Source organism: Panthera tigris, chromosome A1 (assembly GCF_018350195.1).
Source record: "Panthera tigris isolate Pti1 chromosome A1, P.tigris_Pti1_mat1.1, whole genome shotgun sequence".
Classification (NCBI taxonomy): domain Eukaryota; kingdom Metazoa; phylum Chordata; class Mammalia; order Carnivora; family Felidae; genus Panthera; species Panthera tigris.
Window position 1 is genome coordinate 19,864,732 of NC_056660.1, and position 24,834 is coordinate 19,889,565.

A 24,834-nucleotide genomic window follows, 5' to 3' on the forward strand; every position below is an offset into this window, starting at 1 on the left:
TCTTTCGTTCTTTTTTTTTTTTTTCTCTTCTGACTAGATAATTTCAAACGACTTATCTTCTAGTTCATTGATTCTTTCCTCTGCTTGGCTGAGTCTGTTGTTGAAGCTCTTTATTGAATTCTTTGGTGCAGTCATTGTACTCTTCAGCTTTAGGATCTCTGTTTAGTTTTTTTGTTTTGTTTTGTTTGATGGTTTCTATTTCTTTCTTGAACTTTTAATTTTGTTCATGCATTGTTTTCCAAATATTGTTTAGTTGTCTGTGTGTTCTTGTAGTCTGCTGAACTGTTTTAAGAGGATTATCTGAATTCTTTGCCAGACAGTTCATACATCTCCATTTCTTTAGGGTAGTTATTGGAGCTTTATTCATTTCTTTTGATGATGTCATATTTTTCTGATTTTTCATGATCCTTGCTTCTTTGTATTGGTATCTGTGCATTTAAGTGAGTAGTCTCCTTTTCCAGGCTTTACAGGTTTGCTTTGGCAAGTAAAGACTTTTACCAATTAGCTGATAGCATTTGTGGGTAGGTGGGGCTTGCTATCAGGATCTCTATTTGGGCAAAGCCTCTCCATGTGCTCTGAGGTTGCAGGGGGATGCTGCTGGCTGGGTTCTGTGGTTGGGTGGGACTGCTGGTTGTGTTCTGTATTCAAGTGGGTCTGCTGGGTGGGCTCCCTGTTTAGGTGGGGCTTCTGGCTATGACCCACTGTCAGGTTAAGCCACTAGCCCTGCAATCAACTCTGGTCAAATGGGGTTGTAGGCTGTGTTCCCTGACATAGTAGTGCCACTGGTTGGACACCATGACTGGGTAGTTATGGGATGGGCTCCACGATCCTTCCTGGTCAGGTGGAGTCTCACACTGTGATTCCCAAGTGGATGGTGCTGCCGGCTGGACTCCATGTTCAGGTGGGGCTGCCAGCTGTGCCCTGAAGATGGGTGGGGATGCAGACTGGGCTCTGTGACTTGGTAACACTGTGGGCTGGGCTGCAAGGCTTCCCAAGGTCATTTCTTCAGGCTCTTTGGTTACTTGGGGGTAGGGAATATGCTCAACAGTTGGGCAGGGCTGCTGGCCAGGATCTCTGCCCAAGCACAGCTGTAGGATGGGCTTCTCAGCTATCTGAGTTCTCTGGTCAGGCTTCCTCAATGGATGGGACTTGAGATTATGCTTAGGTGTCGGGCAGGGCTGTGAATTCACTTTTCTTCAAGGTAGAGTGGTAGTACGGTCCATTGATTAGGTAGTATAGTCCACTGACTGTAGAATCAGGCAGAACTGCCAACCAAGCTCTCTAGCCAGATGGGGCAACCAGGCTGGCTTTGTAAGTGGGAATTGCTTTTAGCTGAGGTCTTTGCTTGGGTACTGCTACAGGCAGGAACATGGTCTGCCAAGGTTTGAAGGCTGGTTCATGTAAGGCTTGCCCTCCCGCCCCATCTCTATCTGATTATTAGTTATCTCCAGGAGGCAAGATCTGAATAGACCTTCTAGAAAGTGTCCTGGAAGAGTTGGGTGTCCACCTTGGCTCCATTTTCTCACTGGAGAAACTGTAGTAGGCCTGGAAGGGCCCTCTTGGTGCACTGCCGTGTCAGCCTGGAGGAAGGGTGATGCAGTCTGAGTGTAGCTGCTCCTCTTACCTTTCTAATGTGGTCCTTCTCGGTCTCTGTGGTTCAGAGGGGTGCTTCAGCTTACATCTGGGAGCTGGGATTTTCACAGTGGTGACTTGTCTATGGATAGTTGTTAGGTGGCCTTCTTGGGAGGGGAACTGAAGTTGGGAATGATCTATCTGACAATCTTGCCGACCTAGTGCAGTGCTGATCAGTCATCTGGTGTGGCATAAGTTAACTTCAGTATGCAACCAAACAACTATGTGTGGTTTGCTCATTTAAGTTGTATAACTTGGAGCTTGTAGTTCTTACCGAACAGAGTTCAGAACCTAATTACTCCTTTGTAAAAGTCAAGAATAAGATAGTTTCTTCAAAGGTTTAAGTTTGTGCAAAAGAAGTATTTCTTGGATTAGGAAGCATGGGTTTGTATCAAAGCCTGCTTATCCTTCTGATTACTCAAGAAGTAAATCTCTAGCTGATATCTTTAGTGTAAGTGAAGCTGGAATCACTCTTAAAAGCTTTATAACATGTAGTATCAAGGGTGCCTGGGGAGAAAAATGATAGCCTAGGCTCAGTTGGGCCTTAAGATGATATTGAACAAGTTTTTTTCAGGCAGCAAAAAAGGATTTGATGCCATGAAGGAAGAGATAGGCGAGTAGTGACTTTTAAATGTGGAAGGAGAACTTGAGTAAAGTGATTCTGGGCATTGGAACCAAATGGAGAGGAAAGGCCAAATGTCCTGTAGTTTGAGCTTCTGTCAATAGTACAAAACTACTTGGTAACTTCTCGTTAATTGTAAGAAGGGAGACCAGCATTTTCTGATGACTTATTTTCTGGCAAGCTCTCTGCTGATAGTTTGCAATATGCTGAGGAATTTTATTTCCATAAGTAAGATATGAGATGGGTGGTAGCGACCTCATTTTAGGAATGATGAAACTATTTGTTAGACAGAGTCAGTCACCATGTCTCTATAATTAAGTCAACAGCTCACTTAAGCATAGAAGTGACTAGTCTCTTGATTATGTTTAAAGAAAGCCATTGGAAAGCAATACTTTAGTTGGTAAACCTTATCCGTAAAGGTCAAGATACTAAATACTTTAGCAACTGCAGGCCATATGGCATCTGTTGCAACTGCTTAATTCTGCAGTGTAGCAGGAATACAACCATAGATGATCTGTAAAAAAATGGGAGTGGCTATGTTTCATTAAAACTTTATAAAAACAGGGATGGGTCATTATTTGGTGATACATCTTATTAGAGGAACAAAACTTTATGGGAGAAGATAAGGCTGATGTGTTTTATCACGTAAGATATTTGAATTCAAGCTTCACACTTGGCACATGCTAACTGCTTGATAAGTAGTTAACAACTTAAATCAATGAGCCTATATTTCTGCTGATTTGAACAAATATACATAGACCTTAATTGCATTATAAAAAAGGTACCAAAAAAAAATGTTCTTTCTAAAGTAGGTTGCTTGTTACATCTTGTCAGGAGAGCTTATGGGCCTTGAAAATCTTTACCAGTAGGGGAGCTGCATGATGTGGGTCAAGCTCAGTCCTGTTTGAGGACACAGGATTAATGGCACTTTGAGATGTACTTCCAGGACATAAAGGCAGAGAGATTAAGAGCTATGAAGGAACAATCAATGTCATAGTGATTAACTGAATGTAGTGTTGTAGAAGAAAAGGTAAAAATGGCCCCAGACTTTTGAACTAGAATGATCAAAAGAAGAATAGTATCATCATCAACAACAGGAATGCCCTAGCTGAGGTCTGGAGTCACAAGAAGACACTGTGATTGCATTTTGTACATTATTACAGATAGAGCATACTGAAGTTCTTAATCCCTTCCTCTTTCCTTGACCTCTGATCCTTTCACTCTACTGTTCTTCTATTCCCTACAGTATCAGATTATGCCTGCATCACCATGGAAATTTTCTGGTTGAGTCATTCAACCAAGTCAACAATATTTATTGGATATCCACAGTGTGCCAAGCATTGTTGGGGGCACTGTGCCCAAACTTGACTAGTGCTTTGATTATCTCTTTGCATGTCTAGGTAATGAGTACACAGCTGGTGGGTTTTAAACACTCTAGAATAGATCCTTCCTCCTGTGCTTTATTTGATAAGTAACTGCCATTTAGTCTGTCTGGTCACATCTAAAGCACAAGCCAAGACTGCTTTTGTGGACCAAATTCCTGTGTGTGTGTGTGTGTGTGTGTGTGTGTGTGTATGTGTGTGTGTGATTGCTTAAAAAAGAAGATTTTGAGTAATGCTTTAGAAAACTCTGTGTTATGAGGTTCTAGCATTTTAAGTGGAGATTCTAAAAAAAAAATAAAGTGGAGATTCTGAAGCTCTTTGGGCACAGAAAGTATCAAGGTCAATGAAGACGCCAATGGATATTAGTATCCAGAGCAGAAACAAACCTGAGCCTTTGGAGTTAGAAATAGTTTATCTAATGGTTTCTGAGAGGATTCTGGAACATAAGGTTTTGGCATTCCATTCTTTTTGAATATTTTATGTAAGTTCCCTGTCAGATCATAAGCAAATACAGTTCCTATTGATTAGTAGTAGCATGTCCACTAGGGGCAAATAAATTTAATATGGACTTTGGGAAGGAGAACATTTTAGGGCAAGGTTACAGGTACGTGAGTAACTTGAAGAAAGGAAGTTGGGTGGTTGAGGGAAAGTCTCAAGGTTAGCTTATTAGAAGCCAGAAGTGATACAAGGAGGGAGGGAGAGGGAGGAGGTAGGAACAAAGGGCGACTGTGAGGCTGGCATGACAGTGGGAGGTCAGAATGAAGACCTCTGTTGTTGAATCACTGTCTCTGGCAGGTTCCTAGTCATGATAGGCAGAGGGAGGGTGAGTTGTATTGTGTTCTCCGGCTATTGACCTCGCCCTGAAGGTGGTCTCCCAAAACGGCGCTTAAAGGTTTCAAGAAACACTCCTCCCCCACAAAGTCCAATCCATTTGACTGTTATCTGAAGCAACATATTTTTATATAAAGCAAAGCTCTTTCTTTATCCTTTTAAAAATGTTAACTCTGTACCATTGAAACCTCTGTAGATGAAAATCCCTTAATCAAAGTATGACAAAGCTGCCCCCAAGCACAATGCCAAAAAGCTTGAAAGAAGAAGTGTTACCTGAAATTCCTTTCAAGTTAGCTTTGAGTGGATCAAAAAGATCGGTGACTCCCCAAGAATTTAAGATGCTTTTTAAATTGAAATGATTTTGGATCCTGAATCTAAAAAACAAAAGCAAACCATCAACTTTCATTTAAAAATCTCATTCAAAATATTTTCATACACACCACGACTGCCAAACTCCCTAACTTGGAAGTCAGGGATCTCCAGCCTCATTTCCAGCTTTGTATTTCATAGCTCCTTCTCATAAACCCTACACACTGACTAGTCTGACCACACAGGGCTCTCTCCCACCTCTGTATCTTTGCTTCTGCTGTTCTTTCCAGGTCTTTTCCATGTCCTTTGATTGCCTTTGAGTTACTACTCTTTCCTCCAAGTCCAATGCAATTGTGATCCCCTCCTCCCCTCTCCAGCTGTTTTGTGGCATTTGGTCTTTAAAGCCCCATTAACACTTTTTATGTTCTGCTCTTTGGATGTATAGAACTTTCTGCTTCCTATTACTGTTATCTATGATATTGTAAATGGCTTGAGACGCTATCCCAGTTTTTTTTTTATTTCCTAATAGTAACTAATATTTAATGGGTGCTCACCATGTGCTAGGCACTAGTTTTTTTATGTGGATTACCTATGTGCTTTATGTGGATTATCTAATTTCATCTTCACATAATTATGTTATTATTATCCTCATTTTACAGGTGAAAAAACTGATGCCTAAAGAGATTAAGACACTTGCCCGAGATGACATAAAGAGTACGTGGTGGAGCTCAACTCAAAGCAAGGCTGTTTGAGTGCAAAGCCCGTGCCCTTGGCATCTACACTTTGCTACCTCCTGTCTCCTGAGGCATCTCACATAGTAGGTGCAGAAAAGAAGTTGTTGACTAATCAACAACTAATAGAGTGTCTCATTTAACATATTTATATTTGATAAGACATATTTTTCTGTTTGCTGGGTGCAGTGTGTGTCTTTGATGCACAGGAGGGAAGGAATGCAAGTTAAAGTTTTGGTTTTCCTAATAAGTCCTGAGAGCAGGAAGAATCAACACACCAACTTTGTAATATTTCTCCAAGGGCCAGGCATTTGCAATTTTACTGTTCAAGGAGGCTTTAAAAGGATTGCTCACATTATTTTTCTTTGAAAATAAAAAAGTTTGAAATGGCATTTAGACGGTCTTTTTGTATAAACTCTCCAGAACTTGTACAAGAGTAAAAATACTGGAAAAGACCATTTACTATCAAAGGTTTTCATTGCCATATGAGACAATGTGCCCAATATTTTAAACAGAAGTATCAGATTTTCCCATAAATATATGTTTTGGATCTTTAGAACGATTTCCCAAAAAGATACATATGCTTTCTCCAACTATGCTGACATTCTCAAAACAATTTTGCATTATCTCTTCTGAAATTTTCATAAATGCTTAAAACACATTCTTTTTGAAAACTCTTAATACTGAAACACAGTGGTTAAGAGCATGAACTTGGGAGTTCAATGCCAGGGTTTGAATCCCAGCTCAGCCTCTTACTAGCTGAGTGACCTGGGGTAAGTTACTTTACCTCTCTTTGCCTCGGTTTCCTCATTTGTGAAATGAGCATAATAGTAGTGCTTAGTTCTTAGCTTTGTGAAAATTAAGCGAAATGATTCTTATAAAGTGCTCAGAACAACGCCCAGTACAGCTCATACACTTCAATGCTACCATTGTGGTTTTAGTGTTTCTCAGGAATATTAAGAAAAAGCTAAGGGATATTGGAAGCCAAATATGGTGATTATGGTAGTTGATAAAACTGGGTAATATCATTTTTAGTAACTAAAGGTAATAGTGAGGTATGACCATAAAAGGCAAGAGTAATTTTTTTTAAGTTTATTTATTTATTTTGAAGAGAGACAGACAGAGAGAGAGAGACTGCGCAAGTCGGGGAGGGGCAGAGAGACAGGGAGAGAGAGAATCCCAAGCATTATCCGTGCTGTCAGCTCAGAGCCCGACATGGGGCTTGAACTCATGAACCGTGAGATCATGACCCGAGCCAAAATCAAGAGTCAGACGCCCAACCAAATGAGTCACCAAGGCACCCAATTTTTTTCTTATATGGCTATGAAGGTCAGCCCAGAAGAAATGTTTCAAAAATATCTTGAGTGGAAAAACTGCCCTTTACCAAAACCAGACAATGATATCATGAGAAAAGAAAACTAGACAAATATCCCTTATGAATAAAGATGCAAAATCCTCAACAAATACTAGCAAATTGAATCCAGCAACATATAAATCCCATCATGACCAAGTGAGATTTATCCCAGGAATGCAACATATGAAAATCAATGTCAAACACCGTATTAACAGAATAAAGGACAAAGGTCACATAATCATCTCAATAAATGCAGAAAAGCATGTGAAAAAAAGCCAACACTCTTTCATGAAAACAAAAATCACTCAGTAAACTTGGGATATAAGAGAAATTTTTCAACCTTAAAAAGGGTCTCCATAGAAAACCCACAGCTTGCATCATACTGAATGGTAATGGTAAAAGACTGAACGCTTTCCTCCTAAGATCAGGGATCAGACCAGGATGTTCACCACTTTTATTTAACATCATAGTGATAGGTGTGCAGGGCAATTATGCCAGAAAAAGAAATAAAATGCGTCCAGATTAGAAAGGAAGAAGTAAACCTATCTCTATTCACAGATGACTTGGTCTTGTATATAGAAAATCTTAAGGAATATATACACACAGAGGAAAAACTACTAGAACTAATAAATGATTTTGCCAAGGTGACAGGATGTGAGATCAAGGTACAAAAAGTCAATGGCTTTTTTTATATTAGCAATGAACAGTCTGAAAATAAAATCCCATTGATAACAGCATCAAAAGGAATAAAATACTTAGGGTTTTAACAAAAGAAATGCAAAACTTGTTTACTGAAAACTAAAAACTAAAAAACATAATTGAAAGAAACTGAAGAAAACATCAATAAAGTGAAAAACATCCCGTGTACAGATTGCAACAGCTAATATTGTTAGGAAGCAATATTCCCAAACTGATCTACAGAGTAAATATAATAATCATCAAAAGTTCAGCTGCCTTTTTGGCCAAAACTGATAACCTGATCCTAAAATTCCTATGAAAATGTATGGAACCCAGAATAGCCAACTAATTCTTGAAAAAAGAAGAACAAAGTTGAAGCACTAACATATCCTGATTTCTAAACATTATAGTAATCGAGACTGAATAATACTGAGTAAATTGTAGACATTTATGCCTATAGAATAGAATTGAAAGTCTAAAAATAGATTGATAATTATACCTGAGGGGGAGAGGGAAGATGGCGGCGTAAGAGGACGCTGGGCTCACCGCGCGTCCTGCCGATCACTTAGATTCCACCTACACCTGCCTAAAGAACCCAGAAAACCGCCAGAGGATTAGCAGAACGGAGTCTCCGGAGCCAAGCGCAGACGAGAGGCCCACGGAAGAGGGTAGGAAGGGCGGCGAGGTGGTGCGCGCTCCACGGACTGGCGGGAGGGAGCCGGGGCGGAGGGGCGGCTCGCCGGCCAAGCAGAGCCCCCGAGTCGGGCTGGCAAAAGCGGAGGGGCCGGACGGACTGTGTTCCGACAGCAAGCGCAACTTAGCGTCTGGGAGGTCATAAGTTAACAGCTCTGCACGGAAAGCGGGAAGGCTGGAGGACAAAGGGAGGGAGAGCTGCTGAGCCCCCGGACGGCAGAGCTCAGCTTGGCGGGGAACAAAGGCGCCAGCGCCATCTCCCCCGCCCATCCCCCAGCCAAAATCCCAAAGGGAACCAGTTCCTGCCAGGGAACTTGCTCGCTCCGCGCAAACACCCAACTCTGTGCTTCTGCGGAGCCAAACCTCCGGCAGCGGATCTGACTCCCTCCCGCTGCCACAGGGCCCCTCCTGAAGTCGATCGCCTAAGGAGAAGCGAGCTAAGCCTGCCCCTCCACCCCCCGTGCACCTTGCCTACCCACCCCAGCTAATACGCCAGATCCCCAGCAACACAAGCCTGGCAGTGTGCAAGCAGCCCAGACGGGACACGCCAACCCACAGTGAATCCCACCCCTAGGAGAGGGGAAGAGAAGGCACACACCAGTCTGACTGTGGCCCCAGCGGTGGGCTGGGGGCAGACATCAGGTCGGACTGTGGCCCGCCCACCAACTCCAGTTATACACCACAGCACAGGGGAAGGGCCCTGCAGGTCCTCACCACTCCAGGGACTATCCAAAATGACCAAACGGAAGAATTCCCCTCAGAAGAATCTCCAGGAAATAACAACAGCTAATGAACTGATCAAAAAGATTTAAATAATATAACAGAAAGTGAATTTAGAATAATAGTCATAAAATTAATCGCTGGGCTTGAAAACAGTATAGAGGACAGCAGAGAATCTCTTGCTACAGAGATCAAGGGACTAAGGAACAGTCACGAGGAGCTGAAAAGCGCTTTAAACGAAATGCAAAACAAAATGGAAACGACGACGGCTCGGGTTGAAGAGGCAGAGGAGAGAATAGGTGAACTAGAAGATAAAGTTATGGAAAAAGAGGAAGCTGAGAGAAAGAGAGATAAAAAAATCCAGGAGTATGAGGGGAAAATTAGAGAACTAAGTGATGCAGTAAAGAGAAATAATCTACGCATAATTGGCATCCCAGAGGAGGAAGAGAGAGGGAAAGGTGCTGAAGGGGTACTTGAAGAAATTATAGCTGAGAACTTCCCTGAACTGGGGAAGGAAAAAGGCATTGAAATCCAAGAGGCACACAGAACTCCCTTCAGACGTAACTTGAATCGATCTTCTGCACGACATATCATAGTGAAACTGGCAAAATACAAGGATAAAGAGAAAATTCTGAAATCAGCAAGGGATAAACGTGCCCTCACATATAAAGGGAGACCTATAAGACTCGTGACCGATCTCTCTTTTGAAACTTGGCAGGCCAGAAAGGATTGGCGCGATATCTTCAGTGTGCTAAACAGAAAAAATATGCAGCCGAGAATCCTTTATCCAGCAAGTCTGTCATTTAGAATAGAAGGAGAGATAAAGGTCTTCCCAAACAAACACAAACTGAAGGAATTTGTCACCACTAAACCAGCCCTACAAGAGATCCTAAGGGGGATCCTGTGAGACAAAGTACCAGAGACATCACTACAAGCATAAAACATACAGACATCACAATGACTCTAAACCCATATCTTTCTATAATAACACTGAATGTAAATGGATTAAATGCGCCAACTAAAAGACATAGGGTATCAGAATGGATAAAAAAACAAGACCCATCTATTTGCTGTCTACAAGAGACTCATTTTAGACCTGAGGACACCTTTAGATTGAGAGTGAGGGGATGGAGAACTATTTATCATGCTCCTGGAAGCCAAAAGAAAGCTGGAGTAGCCATACTTATATCAGACAAACTAGACTTTAAATTAAAGGCTGTAACAAGAGATGAAGAAGGGCATTATATAATAATTACAGGGTCTATCCATCAGGAAGAGCTAACAATTATAAATGTCTATGCACCGAATACCGGAGCCCCCAAATATATAAAACAATTACTCATAAACATAAGCAACCTTATTGATAAGAATGTGGTCATTGCAGGGGACTTTAACACCCCACTTACAGAAATGGATAGATCATCTAGACACACGGTCAATAAAGAAACAAGGGCCCTGAATGATACATTGGATCAGATGGACTTGACAGATATATTTAGAACTCTGCATCCCAAAGCAACAGAATATACTTTCTTCTCGAGTGCACATGGTACATTCTCCAAGATAGATCATATACTGGGTCACAAAACAGCCCTTCATAAGTTTACAAGAATTGAAATTATACCATGCATACTTTCAGACCACAATGCTATGAAGCTTGAAATCAACCACAAGAAAAAGTCTGGAAAACCTCCAAAAGCATGGAGGTTAAAGAACACCCTACTAACGAATGAGTGGGTCAACCAGGCAATTAGAGAAGAAATTAAAAAATATATGGAAACAAACGAAAATGAAAATACAACAATCCAAACGCTTTGGGACGCAGCGAAGGCAGTCCTGAGAGGAAAATACATTGCAATCCAGGCCTATCTCAAGAAACAAGAAAAATCCCAAATACAAAATCTAACAGCACACATAAAGGAAATAGAAGCAGAGCAGCAAAGGCAGCCTAAACCCAGCAGAAGAAGAGAAATAATAAAGATCAGAGCAGAAATAAACAATATAGAATCTAAAAAAAACTGTAGAGCAGATCAATGAAACCAAGAGTTGGTTTTTTGAAAAAATAAACAAAATTGACAAACCTCTAGCCAGGCTTCTCAAAAAGAAAAGGGAGATGACCCAAATAGATAAAATCATGAATGAAAATGGAATTATTACAACCAATCCCTCAGAGATACAATTATCAGGCAATACTATGAAAAATTATATGCCAACAAATTGGACAACCTGAAAGAAATGGACAAATTCCTAAACATCCACACTCTTCCAAAACTCAATCAGGAGGAAATAGAAAGCTTGAACAGACCCATAACCAGCGAAGAAATTGAATCGGTTATCAAAAATCTCCCAACAAATAAGAGTCCAGGACCAGATGGCTTCCCAGGGGAGTTCTACCAGACGTTTAAAGCAGAGATAATACCTATCCTTCTCAAGCTATTCCAAGAAATAGAAAGGGAAGGAAAACTTCCAAACTCATTCTATGAAGCCAGTATTACTTTGATTCCTAAACCAGACAGAGACCCAGTAAAAAAAAGAGAACTACAGGCCAATATCCCTGATGAATATGGACGCAAAAATTCTCAATAAGATACTAGCAAATCGAATTCAACGGCATATAAAAAGAATCATTCACCATGATCAAGTGGGATTCATTCCTGGGATGCAGGGCTGGTTCAACATTCACAAATCAATCAACGTGATACATCGCATTAACAAAAAAAAAGAGAAGAACCATATGATCCTGTCAATCGATGCAGAAAAGGCCTTTGACAAAATCCAGCACCCTTTCTTAATAAAAACCCTTGAGAAAGTCGGGATAGAAGGAACATACTTAAAGATCATAAAAGCCATTTATGAAAAGCCCACAGCTAACATCATCCTCAACGGGGAAAAACTGAGAGCTTTTTCCCTGAGATCAGGAACACGACAGGGATGCCCACTCTCACCGCTGTTGTTTAACATAGTGCTGGAAGTTCTAGCATCAGCAATCAGACAACAAAAGGAAATCAAAGGCATCAAAATTGGCAAAGATGAAGTCAAGCTTTCGCTTTTTGCAGATGACATGATATTATACATGGAAAATCCGATAGACTCCACCAAAAGTCTGCTAGAACTGAAACATGAATTCAGCAAAGTTGCAGGATACAAAATCAATGTACAGAAATCAGTTGCATTCTTATACACTAACAATGAAGCAACAGAAAGACAAATAAAGAAACTGATACCATTCACAACTGCACCAAGAAGCATAAAATACCTAGGAATAAATCTAACCAAAGATGTAAAAGATCTGTATGCTGAAAACTATAGAAAGCTTATGAAGGTAATTGAAGAAGATATAAAGAAATGGAAAGACATTCCCTGCTCATGGATTGGAAGAATAAATATTGTCAAAATGTCAATACTACCCAAAGCTATCTACACATTCAATGCAATCCCAATCAAAATTGCACCAGCATTCTTCTCGAAACTAGAACAAGCCATCCTAAAATTCATATGGAACCACAAAAGGCCCCGAATAGCCAAAGTAATTTTGAAGAAGAAGACCAAAGCAGGAGGCATCACAATCCCAGACTTTAGCCTCTACTATAAAGCTGTCATCATCAAGACAGCATGGTATTGGCACAAAAACAGACACATAGACCAATGGAATAGAATAGAAACCCCAGAACTAGACCCACAAACGTATGGCCAACTCATCTTTGACAAAGCAGGAAAGAACATCCAATGGAAAAAAGACAGTCTCTTTAACAAATGGTGCTGGGAGAACTGGACAGCAACATGCAGAAGGTTGAAACTAGACCACTTTCTCACACCATTCACAAAAATAAACTCAAAATGGATAAAGGACCTGAATGTGAGACAGGAAACCATCAAAACCTTAGAGGAGAAAGCAGGAAAAGACCTCTCTGACCTCAGCCGTAGCAATCTCTTACTCGACACATCCCCAAAGGCAAGGGAATTAAAAGCAAAAGTGAATTACTGGGACCTTATGAAGATAAAAAGCTTCTGCACAGCAAAGGAAACAACCAACAAAACTAAAAGGCAACCAACGGAATGGGAAAAGATATTTGCAAATGACATATCGGACAAAGGGCTAGTATCCAAAATCTATAAAGAGCTCACCAAACTCCACACCCAAAAAACAAATAACCCAGTGAAGAAATGGGCAGAAAACATGAATAGACACTTCTCTAAAGAAGACATCCGGATGGCCAACAGGCACATGAAAAGATGTTCAACGTCGCTCCTTATCAGGGAAATACAAATCAAAACCACACTCAGATATCACCTCATGCCAGTCAGAGTGGCCAAAATGAACAAATCAGGAGACTATAGATGCTGGAGAGGATGTGGAGAAACGGGAACCCTCTTGCACTGTTGGTGGGAATGCAAATTGGTGCAGCCGCTCTGGAAAGCAGTGTGGAGGTTCCTCAGAAAATTAAAAATAGACCTACCCTATGACCCAGCAATAGCACTGCTAGGAATTGACCCAAGGGATACAGGAGTACTGATGCATAGGGGCACTTGTACCCCAATGTTTATAGCAGCCCTTTCAACAATAGCCAAATTATGGAAAGAGCCTAAATGTCCATCAACTGATGAATGGATAAAGAAATTGTGGTTTATATCCACAATGGAATACTACGTGGCAATGAGAAAGAATGAAATATGGCCTTTTGTAGCAACGTGGATGGAACTGGAGAGTGTGATGCTAAGTGAAATCAGCCATACAGAGAAAGACAGATACCATATGTTCTCACTCTTAGGTGGATCCTGAGAAACTTAACAGAAACCCATGGGGGAGGGGAAGGAAAAAAAAAAAAAAAGGCGTTAGAGTGGAAGAGAGCCAAAGCATAAGAGACTGTTAAAAACTGAGAACAAACTGAGGGTTGATGGGGGGTGGGAGGGAGGGGAGGGTGGGGGATGGGTATTGAGGAGGGCACCTTTTGGGATGAGCACTGGGTGTTGTATGGAAACCAATTTGACAATAAATTTCATATATTAGAAAAAAAAAAGTCTAAAAATAAACCCATTCATTTATGATCAATGAATTTCAAGAAAGTTACCAAGAAAATTCAATGGAAAAACAAATAGTCGTTTCAATAAATGGTACTGGGACACAGCAATTGCCCTTCTAGGTATTTACCCAAAGGATACAAAAATACAGATTCAAAGGGGTATATGCCCCCTGATGTTTATAGCAGCATTATCAACAACAGCCAAACTATGGAGAGAGCCCAAATGTCCATCGACTGATGAATGGATAAAGAATATTATGGTTTATACCCATACACACACACACACACACACACACACTCGCACTGGAATATTACTCAGCCATCAAAAAGAATGAAATCTTGCCATTTGCAATGATGGGGATGGAACTAGAGTGTATTACACTAAGTGAAATAAGTCAGTCAAAGAAAGGCAAATACCATATGATTTCACTCATATGTGGAATTTAAAAAACAAAACATGATATTAGGGGAAGGGAAGGAAAAATAAAATAAGATAAAAACAGAGAGAGAGGCAAACTATAAGAGACTCTTAGAGAACAAAGTGAGGGTTCCTGGAGGGGAGGTGGGTGGGGGGATGGGCTAAATGGGTGGTACGCAATAAGGAGAGCACTTGTTGGGATGAACATTGGGTATTATATGTAAGTGATGAATCACTAAATTCTCCTCCTGAAACCAATACTACACTACACGTTAACTAACTTGAATTTAAATAAAATCTTGGAAGAAAAAAAATCACGCTGGGACAACTGGATAACCACATGCAAAGAATGAAATTGGACCTCTACCTCATTATACATACAAAAATTAATTCAATGAGTCAGAGACCTAAATATAAGAGCTAAGACTATAAAATTGCTAGAAAAAACATAGACATAGATCTTTGTGATCTTGGTTAAACAATGGTTTCTTAGATACGACATTAAAAGAAGCATAAGAAACAAAAGAAAAAATAAATTAACTGAACTTCATTAAAATTAAAAGCTTTTGTACTTCAAAGGACATCCTCAATGGTTAGAGTGGAAGAGAGCCAAAGCATAAGAGACTCTTAAAAACTGAGAACAAACTGAGGGTTGATGGGGGGTGGGAGGGAGGGGAGGGTGGGTGATGGGTCTTGAGGAGGGCACCTTTTGGGATAAGTACTGGGTGTTATATGGAAACCAATTTGACAATAAACTTCATATATTGAGAAAAAAAACAAAGGACATCCTCAATAAAGTAAAAAGACGACCCATGAAATGGGAGAAAATATTTGCAAATCATATATCTGACAAAGGACTAATAACCAGAATATATAAAGCACCATGACAACTCATCAATAAAAAGACAACCTATTTAAAAATGGAGAAAAGATTCAAATAGATATTTCTTCAAAAGAGATATGTAAATGTTCAACAAGCACATGACAATATGCTTGACGTCATTGGTCATTAGAGAAATGCAAATGGAAGTCACAATGAGAAACCACCTCACACCAACTAGGATGGCTACAATAAAAAAGATGGGGGTTTTCTTCTCCTGTAGTTGTTGTTACTTTTGTGGGGTCAGACAGGTTGCATCCATCTTGCCTCCAGCCTGACCGAAAAGTCAAAACACAGAGGAGGGCATTGCTAGAGGGCAGAGGAGGTGATGTCTTCCCAGGTAATGTAACTAAGAATAACTATATACTTCCTAAATGTAAGCTTTCTAACAACCCTACTTTTTAACCCAAATTTGGGAAGACAGTCTTTGTCTTCTCCCCACCTTCCTTCCCTCCACAATTCAAAACAAGATTGTAGTAAAATATACACAACATAACCATTTTAAGTGCATAATTCAATGGCTTTAAGAATATCCACATTGCTGTCCAACCACCACTGTTATCTTTCCACCACTCTGGAATTTTTTCATCACACCAAACTGAAAGTCTGTACCATTAACCATGAAGAGGGACTTATGAAAAAAGGTGGACAATAACAAGTGTTGACAAGGGTATGGAGAAACTGGAACCTCTTGGATCGCTGGTGGGAATGGAAAATGGTGCAGCCCCTTGGAAAACTGTCTGGTAGGTCCTCAAAATGTAAAGGGTAGAGTTAACACATGACCCAGGATTTTCATTCCTAGGTATATAACCAAGATCATTGAAAATATATATCATAGAAAAAGTGTGCACATGAAAGTTTTATAGGACCCAAAAAGTGAAAACAAGCAAAAAGTTTCCAGGCTCCTAAATGTCTATAAACTGATTAATGGATAAGTAGAATGTAGTATATTTATACAATGGAAAATTATTCAGCCATAAAAAAGAATGAAGTATTGATACATACTCTGATAAGGACGGACCTTGACGACATCGTGCTAAGTGAGAACAGCTAGACACAGAAGGGTTACATGCGGTACGATTTCATTTATATGAAAGGTAGAGTAGTATAGACAAATCCATTGAGAGAAAGTAGATTAGTGGTTGCCTAGGAGTAGTGAGGAGAAGGAATGTGGAGTGACTGCTAATGGGTATGGAGTTTCTTTTTGAGGTGATGAAAATGTTCTGGAATTTGATAGTCGTGATGGTTGCACAACTTTGCCCATATACTAAAAACCTCTGAACTGTACACTTTAAAAGAATTTTATGGTTATGTGAATTGTACCTTCATTTAAAAAAAAAAAAAAGAAAATACCCATAGGAAAGCACAATCCACACATGACGATGATCAGTAGCTCTTGGAAAGGAAGCCCAAAACTTCTGAATATATGAGATCTGATGGATTTTTAAAATACTTATAAACAAACAAACAAGGAGAAAAAGAGACACGCACAAAAACCAGACTCTGAAATACAGAGAACACGCTGGCAGTTGCCAGAGGGGAAGTGGTGGTGGGGGGGGAGGGATGGGTGAAATAGATAAAGGGGATTAAAAGTACACTTACAATGAGCACTGAGTAAATGTAGAGAATTGCTGATTTGTTATACTGTACACCCGAAACTAATACAACACTATACATTAGTTATACTTCAATAAAAAAATACATCACTTCTATTATGAGAAAAAAACACTTACGCTCAGCATCCTACTATGTTGATCTAATAATCAAGCGTTTTATTCATTAAACAAATATATATTTGACATTATTAGTCTTTCTTGTGAGGCATTACATTATTATGGATATAAATGACCCTTGTTAACACTCATTGTTGGCTTTCTTGATTATTCTTTTGGTATGCTAAGGTCCCTAATGAAGACTAATTGTCCCCATACATTTTATTTCACTTCTTCATAAATAAAATATTACCTCAGAAGCTAAATACCATAATTCATCCAGAATCTATGGATACACCGTTGGTGAAGCTTAATCCTAAGGCTCACCTCACCGCCACACGATATTTGCACCGCTACCCACGGTGTGCAAAAGTGTTTGCTCTTGCTAAATGAAAAATGCAGGGTAACTATAAAGCAGATCATATTAAATGTGGAATGAATGATTTTCAGAACTAGAGGTAAATTCTTGCCCAAAAGTTGACCTGGTCGACCATGGTCCAAAGTTTTGTACCCAGATTTAGACCTAAGATAGTTTAAATTCTTTCTCTATTTATTCCTTAAAGGATTTTGAAGCTGGTTTCTTTGCTTGGCGAGTTTGGCTTTGTGAAACAGCCTCATTTTCCCAATACCTTCTATCCTTCTTGGACAGCAGGCTTGATAGCATTAGGGAGATAAATTATGGTAACCAAACATTTTTTTAACAAGTGCTAACTAATGCTGTGTTACTATGATCTTTGCCTTCCCATCCCGTCCCTGTCTTCAGGGTTTTTCAGCATCATTCCTCAACGCTGCGAGCTCTACAGGTGGCATCAGAGACAGCGGGGGACTCGCAAACGAGCTGGGCACTTTCCTGGGGACTCTTCCTTACAGCAGCTGCTCCAGGATGAGGCCAGCCATCTGTCTCCTAATTCTGAAAAGATTCCGACAAATTTCCTGCACCAGGTTGCACTGTCTCCCTACTTTTAACATTGAAAGCTTCTCTTCCTTCACTGAGCTTCTCTCAAATATGACAGAAAGATGAAGGTTGCTTCTGTTCCATGCCAGAGAGATCTGTTGAAATTTCTTGTCTTTGTGCCTTCATTTGAGGTCCAAGCATTTGGTTTGGAGAGACATAAACTTGATCATAGAGTTACGTTCGCCTTCTGGTTATGCCAGATCCCGCTCTAGACCTTGGCCCTTAACTCACTGGGTCTCTCCTTGTGTGTTTTTATTGCAGTGTCTGGGCTTATTTTTAACTGCTCAAAAGAGCTCTGCCAAGGCCTCTGGCTCAGTGCTGCTGAGGGCCTGGTCAACAGAGCAGGTGGTGGCAGCCAGCAGGAAGGAGCATGAAGAATCCACATACTGAGCCCTGGGATAACGTTCCTCACTTAATGCTGGTCTACAAATTAATTATAGATTTACTCTGGTTTCAAATGTGCCAGAGAAGCTTGTCACTTAAAGAAGTTCAAAAAGGAATTCTTTGTAAAGTAATGAGTTTTGCAAGTAGGTTTTGCTTTGGGAAAGCAAAATCTAGAACCGTCATTTAACTTTTTGACAATTTGCATTTGTACCTCTTGGATTTTCTCAAAGAATGGTTCACCTCTATTTACAAAGAATGAGAACCTTCAGCATAGAGACTAAAAGTCTTGAATTTTTATGCCTTAATTTGCCTTCCAGTCAGAATTATCTTGGTTATTTGCTCAATTACATAAACTACCTTGCCTCTTTGGTTTTGGAAAAATGACAGTTGTATACTCTTAGGATGTGATAAGATTTGGGGCACATTCCTCCAAGGGTAACTTCATGGCTTTTCTTTCCCTGTTCAGAGAACTGGTTGTGGCATGAGGCCTGGAGCCTGCAGTCTGGCCCAGTGAACACAGAATATCTTCTCTTGAGAAGACCCAGGAAATTAACTCTGTTCTGTCTGCATCATGAACTAGTCAGCAGAGACTCTGACCTGGACCCACACTCTAGGGTAACTCCCCCTTGGCCTAACCTCTCAGGGCACATTAGACAAGCTGGCCCAGTGGTTAAGGACAGACCCCAGAGTCCGACCACCTGGGTTCTCTGATCCAGGCCTGGCCAACTGGATTAGGCTGCAGAGTGCCCCAGAAGGATGACACAGCCACTTACCTGGGCAGGAACACGTCCATTCTGGCTCGCCTGAGGCTGGAGGTCCAGATGTGGATGATGCTGGCTGTGAGGTGTGGCTCAACGTGGCTCAGCGGGGTGTCTTTGTCACGCGGCAGAACCAAGAGCAGACTCACTGTGTTTCCCAGGTAAGGCAGCTCCAGCACCCCCACCTGATGGCCTGCAGGGTCCTGGAACTGGCCTGGGGGTTCAGTGGATGGGGCATTATTAGTTCTGTCCCAGGAGACAGGGAACTAAACAGTGCCAGACCCTGGGAAGGGCCAGCTCACAGAACTGGAAACCGTACGTTTTATTAATAAGCTGTCTACCTCACCTTCAGGAAGCAGTTTGAGGCCAAAGACTGTTAGTCACCTTTTCTGATCTTAGGACCTAGAATTTCTAATGATACCTTCACAGGGCTTGCATCGGCTGGACACAGTGGGGATGATGGCACGTGGGAGAGCCATCTACTGTCTTAAAGGGGAAGCCATTCCAATCCTGGCCTTTTGTGACCATGTGGGGACCCAGGCTCTTTGAGCCAGATCTTTCTTTCAACAAAAGCTCTGAACCCAGATATCATATAAAATTGGGAAGTGTTACGCAGCTGACAGATCAACCAGCATGAGTCATAGCAGCGACGGGAAAACATTAGGCACAAGAACTATAATAGTCATAAATATATATTTACATATCCAATTGACCTTCCTCTACGCTCCCCTTACTTGACCTCAGTTAATAGTTACTGGCAGGATAAACAAACGAATAAAAGCACTCACAACATGTCCTGCATGAAATTGAAGCAGGAAGGTAGTGAGTTTTCTAAGTGCCAGAGTTCCTGAAACACTTTTAAGTCTCAGCGACTTTTCCTTGCATAAGAACAGAATTAATCCCGCAGCTGGAAGGGCTGAGCCTGCAAACAAGGGCTGTGAGAGAGGTGTGTGGGGACAGGTGGCCGGGTCCCTTCTCCCCTTGCCTTGTGGGGGCCCCACGGCGGTGTCCACACCTGGAGCCAGCCTTCGGGGCTGGGCCCCCTCTCCCCTGGTGCTCGCTGGCCCGCACTCAGGGCACCTGCACCCTCAAGGGGCCGGGATGAGCAACCATCCAGGCAAGGCAGAAGGACAATGTCAAGCCCGCGTGGGCGCCCTCTCGAGAGCCATCTAAACTGAACTCTCCATCTTTTGCCCTTTCTTAGCACCAAGTGGCTATTCATTTTATGCGGTTGCCTGCCAAGGGTGGGGTGGTTCCATTCAAACAGTTTTGGTTTTACACTAACGCCTCTTACTAGGTGCAGAGGCAAATGTCAAGCGTGAGATTGGATTTCTCTTCCCCCTCTGCTTCCTCACCCTCCTCTCTGGGTCCTCAGGCCCCTGGGGCTCTCCTTACTGCACACACATCTCACTGCAGAGGGAAGGCTGAGACACTCCGCGGGTCCTTCTAGAGCAGACGTGGCCCCCCTCTCTCCGCCCACGTTGTTCCCTTGTTCCCGTCACTTAAGAGGGCCCACAGGTGGGAAGGAGCTCACCGTAGTTGACCTCGGCCATTTGGTACATCATGGGGACTTGGAGGACGAGGCCCTGGGCACAGGTGAAAGGCAGGAGCTGAGTGTCCCTGGAGGAGAATCTCTGCCGCCAAGTGCTCTGGAAGGACATGGTGCTCACAAGTGCCAGCTGGGGAAATGCACCGCCACCGCGCTCCCATGTCGGGCCACCCAGGTTGTCACCTGCAAGCAGGAGAGCCATCGTGCGGCTGAGACCCGTGCACCTGCCCTGGAGGGTGCTGGGGCATCCCCGAGGTTGGGTTTGCACCTGCCGAACCGTGGTGTCTATAACTAGCTGTTGTTGAAGACCGTGCTTTTATCCTTTTCCGAGCAGGTTGTCTGAAACGGCTATTTCCTGGGGCTGTTAGACACGCACTGCTCAGGTGGACTCCTGGGAGGCACAGGGCGCTGTGGTGGGGGCCACTGCGCTGTGTCCCTCCCACCCTTCCCGCAAATCCCGCTACCCCAGCTGCTGGGCCTCATCCCTGGCAGAGCCTTTGCTTAGACAGCAACATCCAGGGCATGCTCTTGAGATTCCACGCATTACCAGAGAGAAGAGGGCAGGCTGACTACTGCCCCAGCCCTTTATTAATAAAAACACACATTGTGCCAGGCTCTGTTCTAAATGCTTGAGCAAACCCTCACTGACTCCTCTGACCAGTTCTGTTGTTATTCCCAATTTTACAGATGGGGGCACCAAGGCTTGGAGAAGCTGTCCCAGGTCACACACTTGTGAGTGGCAAAGCCACCATCCGCCCGGCTGCTCAAGACAGAAACCTTGGGTTTGAACCCAAGCGGCCTGGCCCCAGAGCTTCAGGCTCTTCCTGGCTGCCCCTCTTCTGTGGAGGACACTCACCCCAGAGGGTTGACGGCAGCTAACTGTGTGGCTTTGCCTAACCGCCCCCCCTCCCCACGCCCCTACCCCAGCAGCACAATGAGCCGAGACAGGGAATTAAACATTTTTTAAGTAAACTGGGAAGACATTATGAAACGCTGGAGACAACTGAGCTATCAATAAACATCTTCGTATTTGCGCTGCAGCTCTGTGCTCCTTGGCCACCCACGTGTTGTTCTCAGTTCAGTCATAAACTACACATCACCTTCTATTCTGTGTTTTAAACAACACTGGGTCTTGGACATTCTCCCTGTTTCTGTGTAGCCTTTGTAATTTTCAGGGATGCCAGAGGCAGACCGGCTGACTTAGGATCCTGGCTCTGTGGGCCCCGGGCAGCAGGCGTAGCTCTCCGTGCCTCAGTTCCTCTATCTGTGAACCAGTCACTAGTAATAGCACCTATCTCCCAGGACAACTGTGAGGGTGAACAGACATAATGAACACAGAGCACTTAGGAAAAGCGCTATAAGTCAATAAATGGAACCCCAGAGAGTGTAATAGATTTTCACCACCTTTAATAATTACAACTACATGATATGCGGGAGCTGTAATTAATGGGATCATTCCTAATGGCTGGACTGTTAAGTTATTTCTAAGTCTTTTTCTTCGGTAACCCTAACCCTGGGCTAAGCATCTTATTATATATAACTTTTTCTTCCCTTGAATTATTTCCTGAAGCTAAATTCCAAGAAGTTTTCTGGCTCCCACTGCATTTTGCTGTCGCAGGGTGTTAATTGTAGATGACAGCAGAGCTCGGTGGGGGGTTTCCCCTGAAGGGAACGCAGAACAAAGCCTGCAGGGCTCCCCTGGAGGTGGGAGGCTCTGAAGAGCCCCCTGCTGTGTGGGTGGGTGGGGGATGGGCAGAGGGGGCCAAAGGTCAGCTTTGTTTGCTTCATAGAGCACTGCACTTAAGGGTAGGGTCTCCCAAGAGGACAGACTTCTGTTGCAATCGAGGGTGGCCTGAGTCTCCACCCATGCGGCTTCTGACCAGCAATGCTTGGTATCTGTGTTTATAGCGCTCTGAAATCAGCCTCACTAAACTGGATGGTTTCTTTTACCTGCCATCTGCCTGGAGGCCCATTCGTTGACCCCGATGCTGGTGCTGTTGGGTTCCCTGAGGATGGCTGGCTCCAGGCTGCTGTTGGCCCACTGGGAGATCTGTTCCACAAAGCAGGGGGAGAGGGGCGTTCCTGCTTGCACGAAAAGAGTGCAGGCCAGCTCCATTTTGGTGCCTTGTCCGGAGTTGGGCAGGGTGGCGTAAACAGTGTGTAAGAACTGTTTCACCCGCTGGTCTGTGAAAAAGGTGTTGGGATAAATTGACAGCGGTGAGCGTAAGTAAGGAGTTAGCCCTGTCTCTCTTTGCACATTGCACTGAAGTGGGGCCCCAGCAGGTACCACTCTTGTTTCACAAGGCTCATCTACCAGTTACAGCCAATTTGGATAAATCAGAACTCAATTGCTCAGGAATTATCCCGAATCATAGATTAAAAGCTGAGAGGTGGGGGGAAGCCATGCAAGATCAGAAAGAAATCAGGCTGTGATGAAGTCAAATAGAAACATACCACCAATATCCCAGAGGCTATTCCTCCTTAACTTCTTGAGACAGACATGTTGAGGGCACTAGAATACAGAGAGCTGGCAAAACTGCGGATCTGGTGTGCAGGGTGAGGGGGCTTCAAATATTTAAGAAGTCAATCGATTTATGGGGAATGTCATAAATAACAATGACAGACCAATTGTCACTGTATCTTGTTCAGGGCCTTAGATCCGTTCCCACAACTGCATGTCATAAGCCTGAGGGACATTCAGATGTGGCCTCTTTCAGAACTATGCTATCGATTTGAGGAATACAGAGGAAAGGTAAGAGCGCGTCCCATCCCCCTGCTCCCTAAGACCCAGCGGACAGCTTGTGCTATTAATGTCACCAAGAACCTAGAAGAATGTTGAGGAAATAATAGGCATCTGAGAGTCAATAGTTTCCACCTTCTTGGGGCGGGGGTTGGCTGGACTTATATTTACTACTTACACAGGAGATTTCTTCCTTCTCTCCATAATCAATAGTGGATTTCTTTTTCAAGATAGTATTTACAATCTGTGGCTTTTATTCTCCCCTAGGAGGAAATCTGGAGCTGGAGCAGGGCCTCTCGCCCACTGGTGAGTCAGGGCACAGCTGAGCATCCCAAGCTTCTTTCTCCTGACACATGGAAGCTGGGCATTTCCAGCAGTCAGGTCCCCTTCCTGTGCAGGCTGCCTCTGGAACATGGCCCTTCCCTGCGCCTCCTTGCCTCTCCTTCCTCTTAGGCACAGCTCTGTGGTTATCCACAAATCTACCCCCACACTTTGTCCCTTCTTCCTGCACTGCCCTGTCCCTCGCCCAGGGCACCTGTTGGAATGGATCTCTGACCTGGCTTGGGGCCCATCCACTCCAACACCCTTCATGTCTCAGAGGCCCGCTCAGGGGACAGCAGCAGAGCCCCAAGTTGCCTGGCAAAACTTCTCTGAACGGGCACAGATGCCCCCAATACACCCTGGCCGGGGCGCCCAGCCACCGGGCTGCAGCCCACAGCTGTGGACAGATTTCACTTGCCCACAAAACTTTCACTACCAAAGCTGCTTCTTAGAATCCACGACTGTAAAAAACAGACTCGGGTTGTATATCTCATGATTTGCAGCCTGACTCCTTTGCTTTTGTTTTAATGAGCAAAGAAATGGATGAAAATAATACTTCTTGTCAGGTTTTCCTCTACTGAGGAAGATCATATGTATTTATAGAATCATGTCCCTGTAAAACGTTGACCATCTTGCAGCAACGAAGTGAGACGTTTTACCGGTCCACAGTGTAGCGTGACCTTCCTTCTGCCCTCTCACCCAATCTGGGCCAGGGGACCAGCTGTTCTTTTAGCTGGAAACATTAAAGCAGTGGGGTAAATTGGCTGGAGAAATCTTTTCTCCACCTGAGCCGACTTTGTCCTTGCCCATTTACACACAGCAAAGCTTTTCTAGATGCTGCAGGAATGTACACCCCCAGTGTAAGACGTACTGACTGTGTTCACAGACCCTGTGCTGTGTTCACCATCCCATTTGACCCTCTCAACAACCCTGTGAATTCCATGCTACTGGGATCCCCTTTTATAGATGAGGGAGCTGGGCTCAGACAAATTAACAAGCTTGCTCAGTGTCACCGGGTGGTGGGAGGTGGCACTTCGCCGCCCTCCTGCCCGCAGGTGCAGGACAGGACACTCTGCTCCACAATCCGGAGAGATGCTTCCTCTTGTGAGGCTCTGGAGTACGGAGCCTCCTATTTTGCTTACTG

At 43.0% G+C, this 24,834-nt stretch overlaps 1 protein-coding gene across 1 annotated transcript in view; it reads right to left on the reverse strand.

Moving 5' to 3' along the window:
- SERPINE3 (serpin family E member 3) overlaps window positions 1–24,834 on the reverse strand; it is a 38,046-nt gene that overhangs the window by 6,894 nt on the left and 6,318 nt on the right. Inside the window, 4 exon segments of the mRNA XM_015544553.2 lie at window positions 4,741–4,841; window positions 19,096–19,294; window positions 20,615–20,812; window positions 22,580–22,813. Of these exon segments, the coding sequence (XP_015400039.2) occupies window positions 4,741–4,841; window positions 19,096–19,294; window positions 20,615–20,812; window positions 22,580–22,813 (732 nt within the window).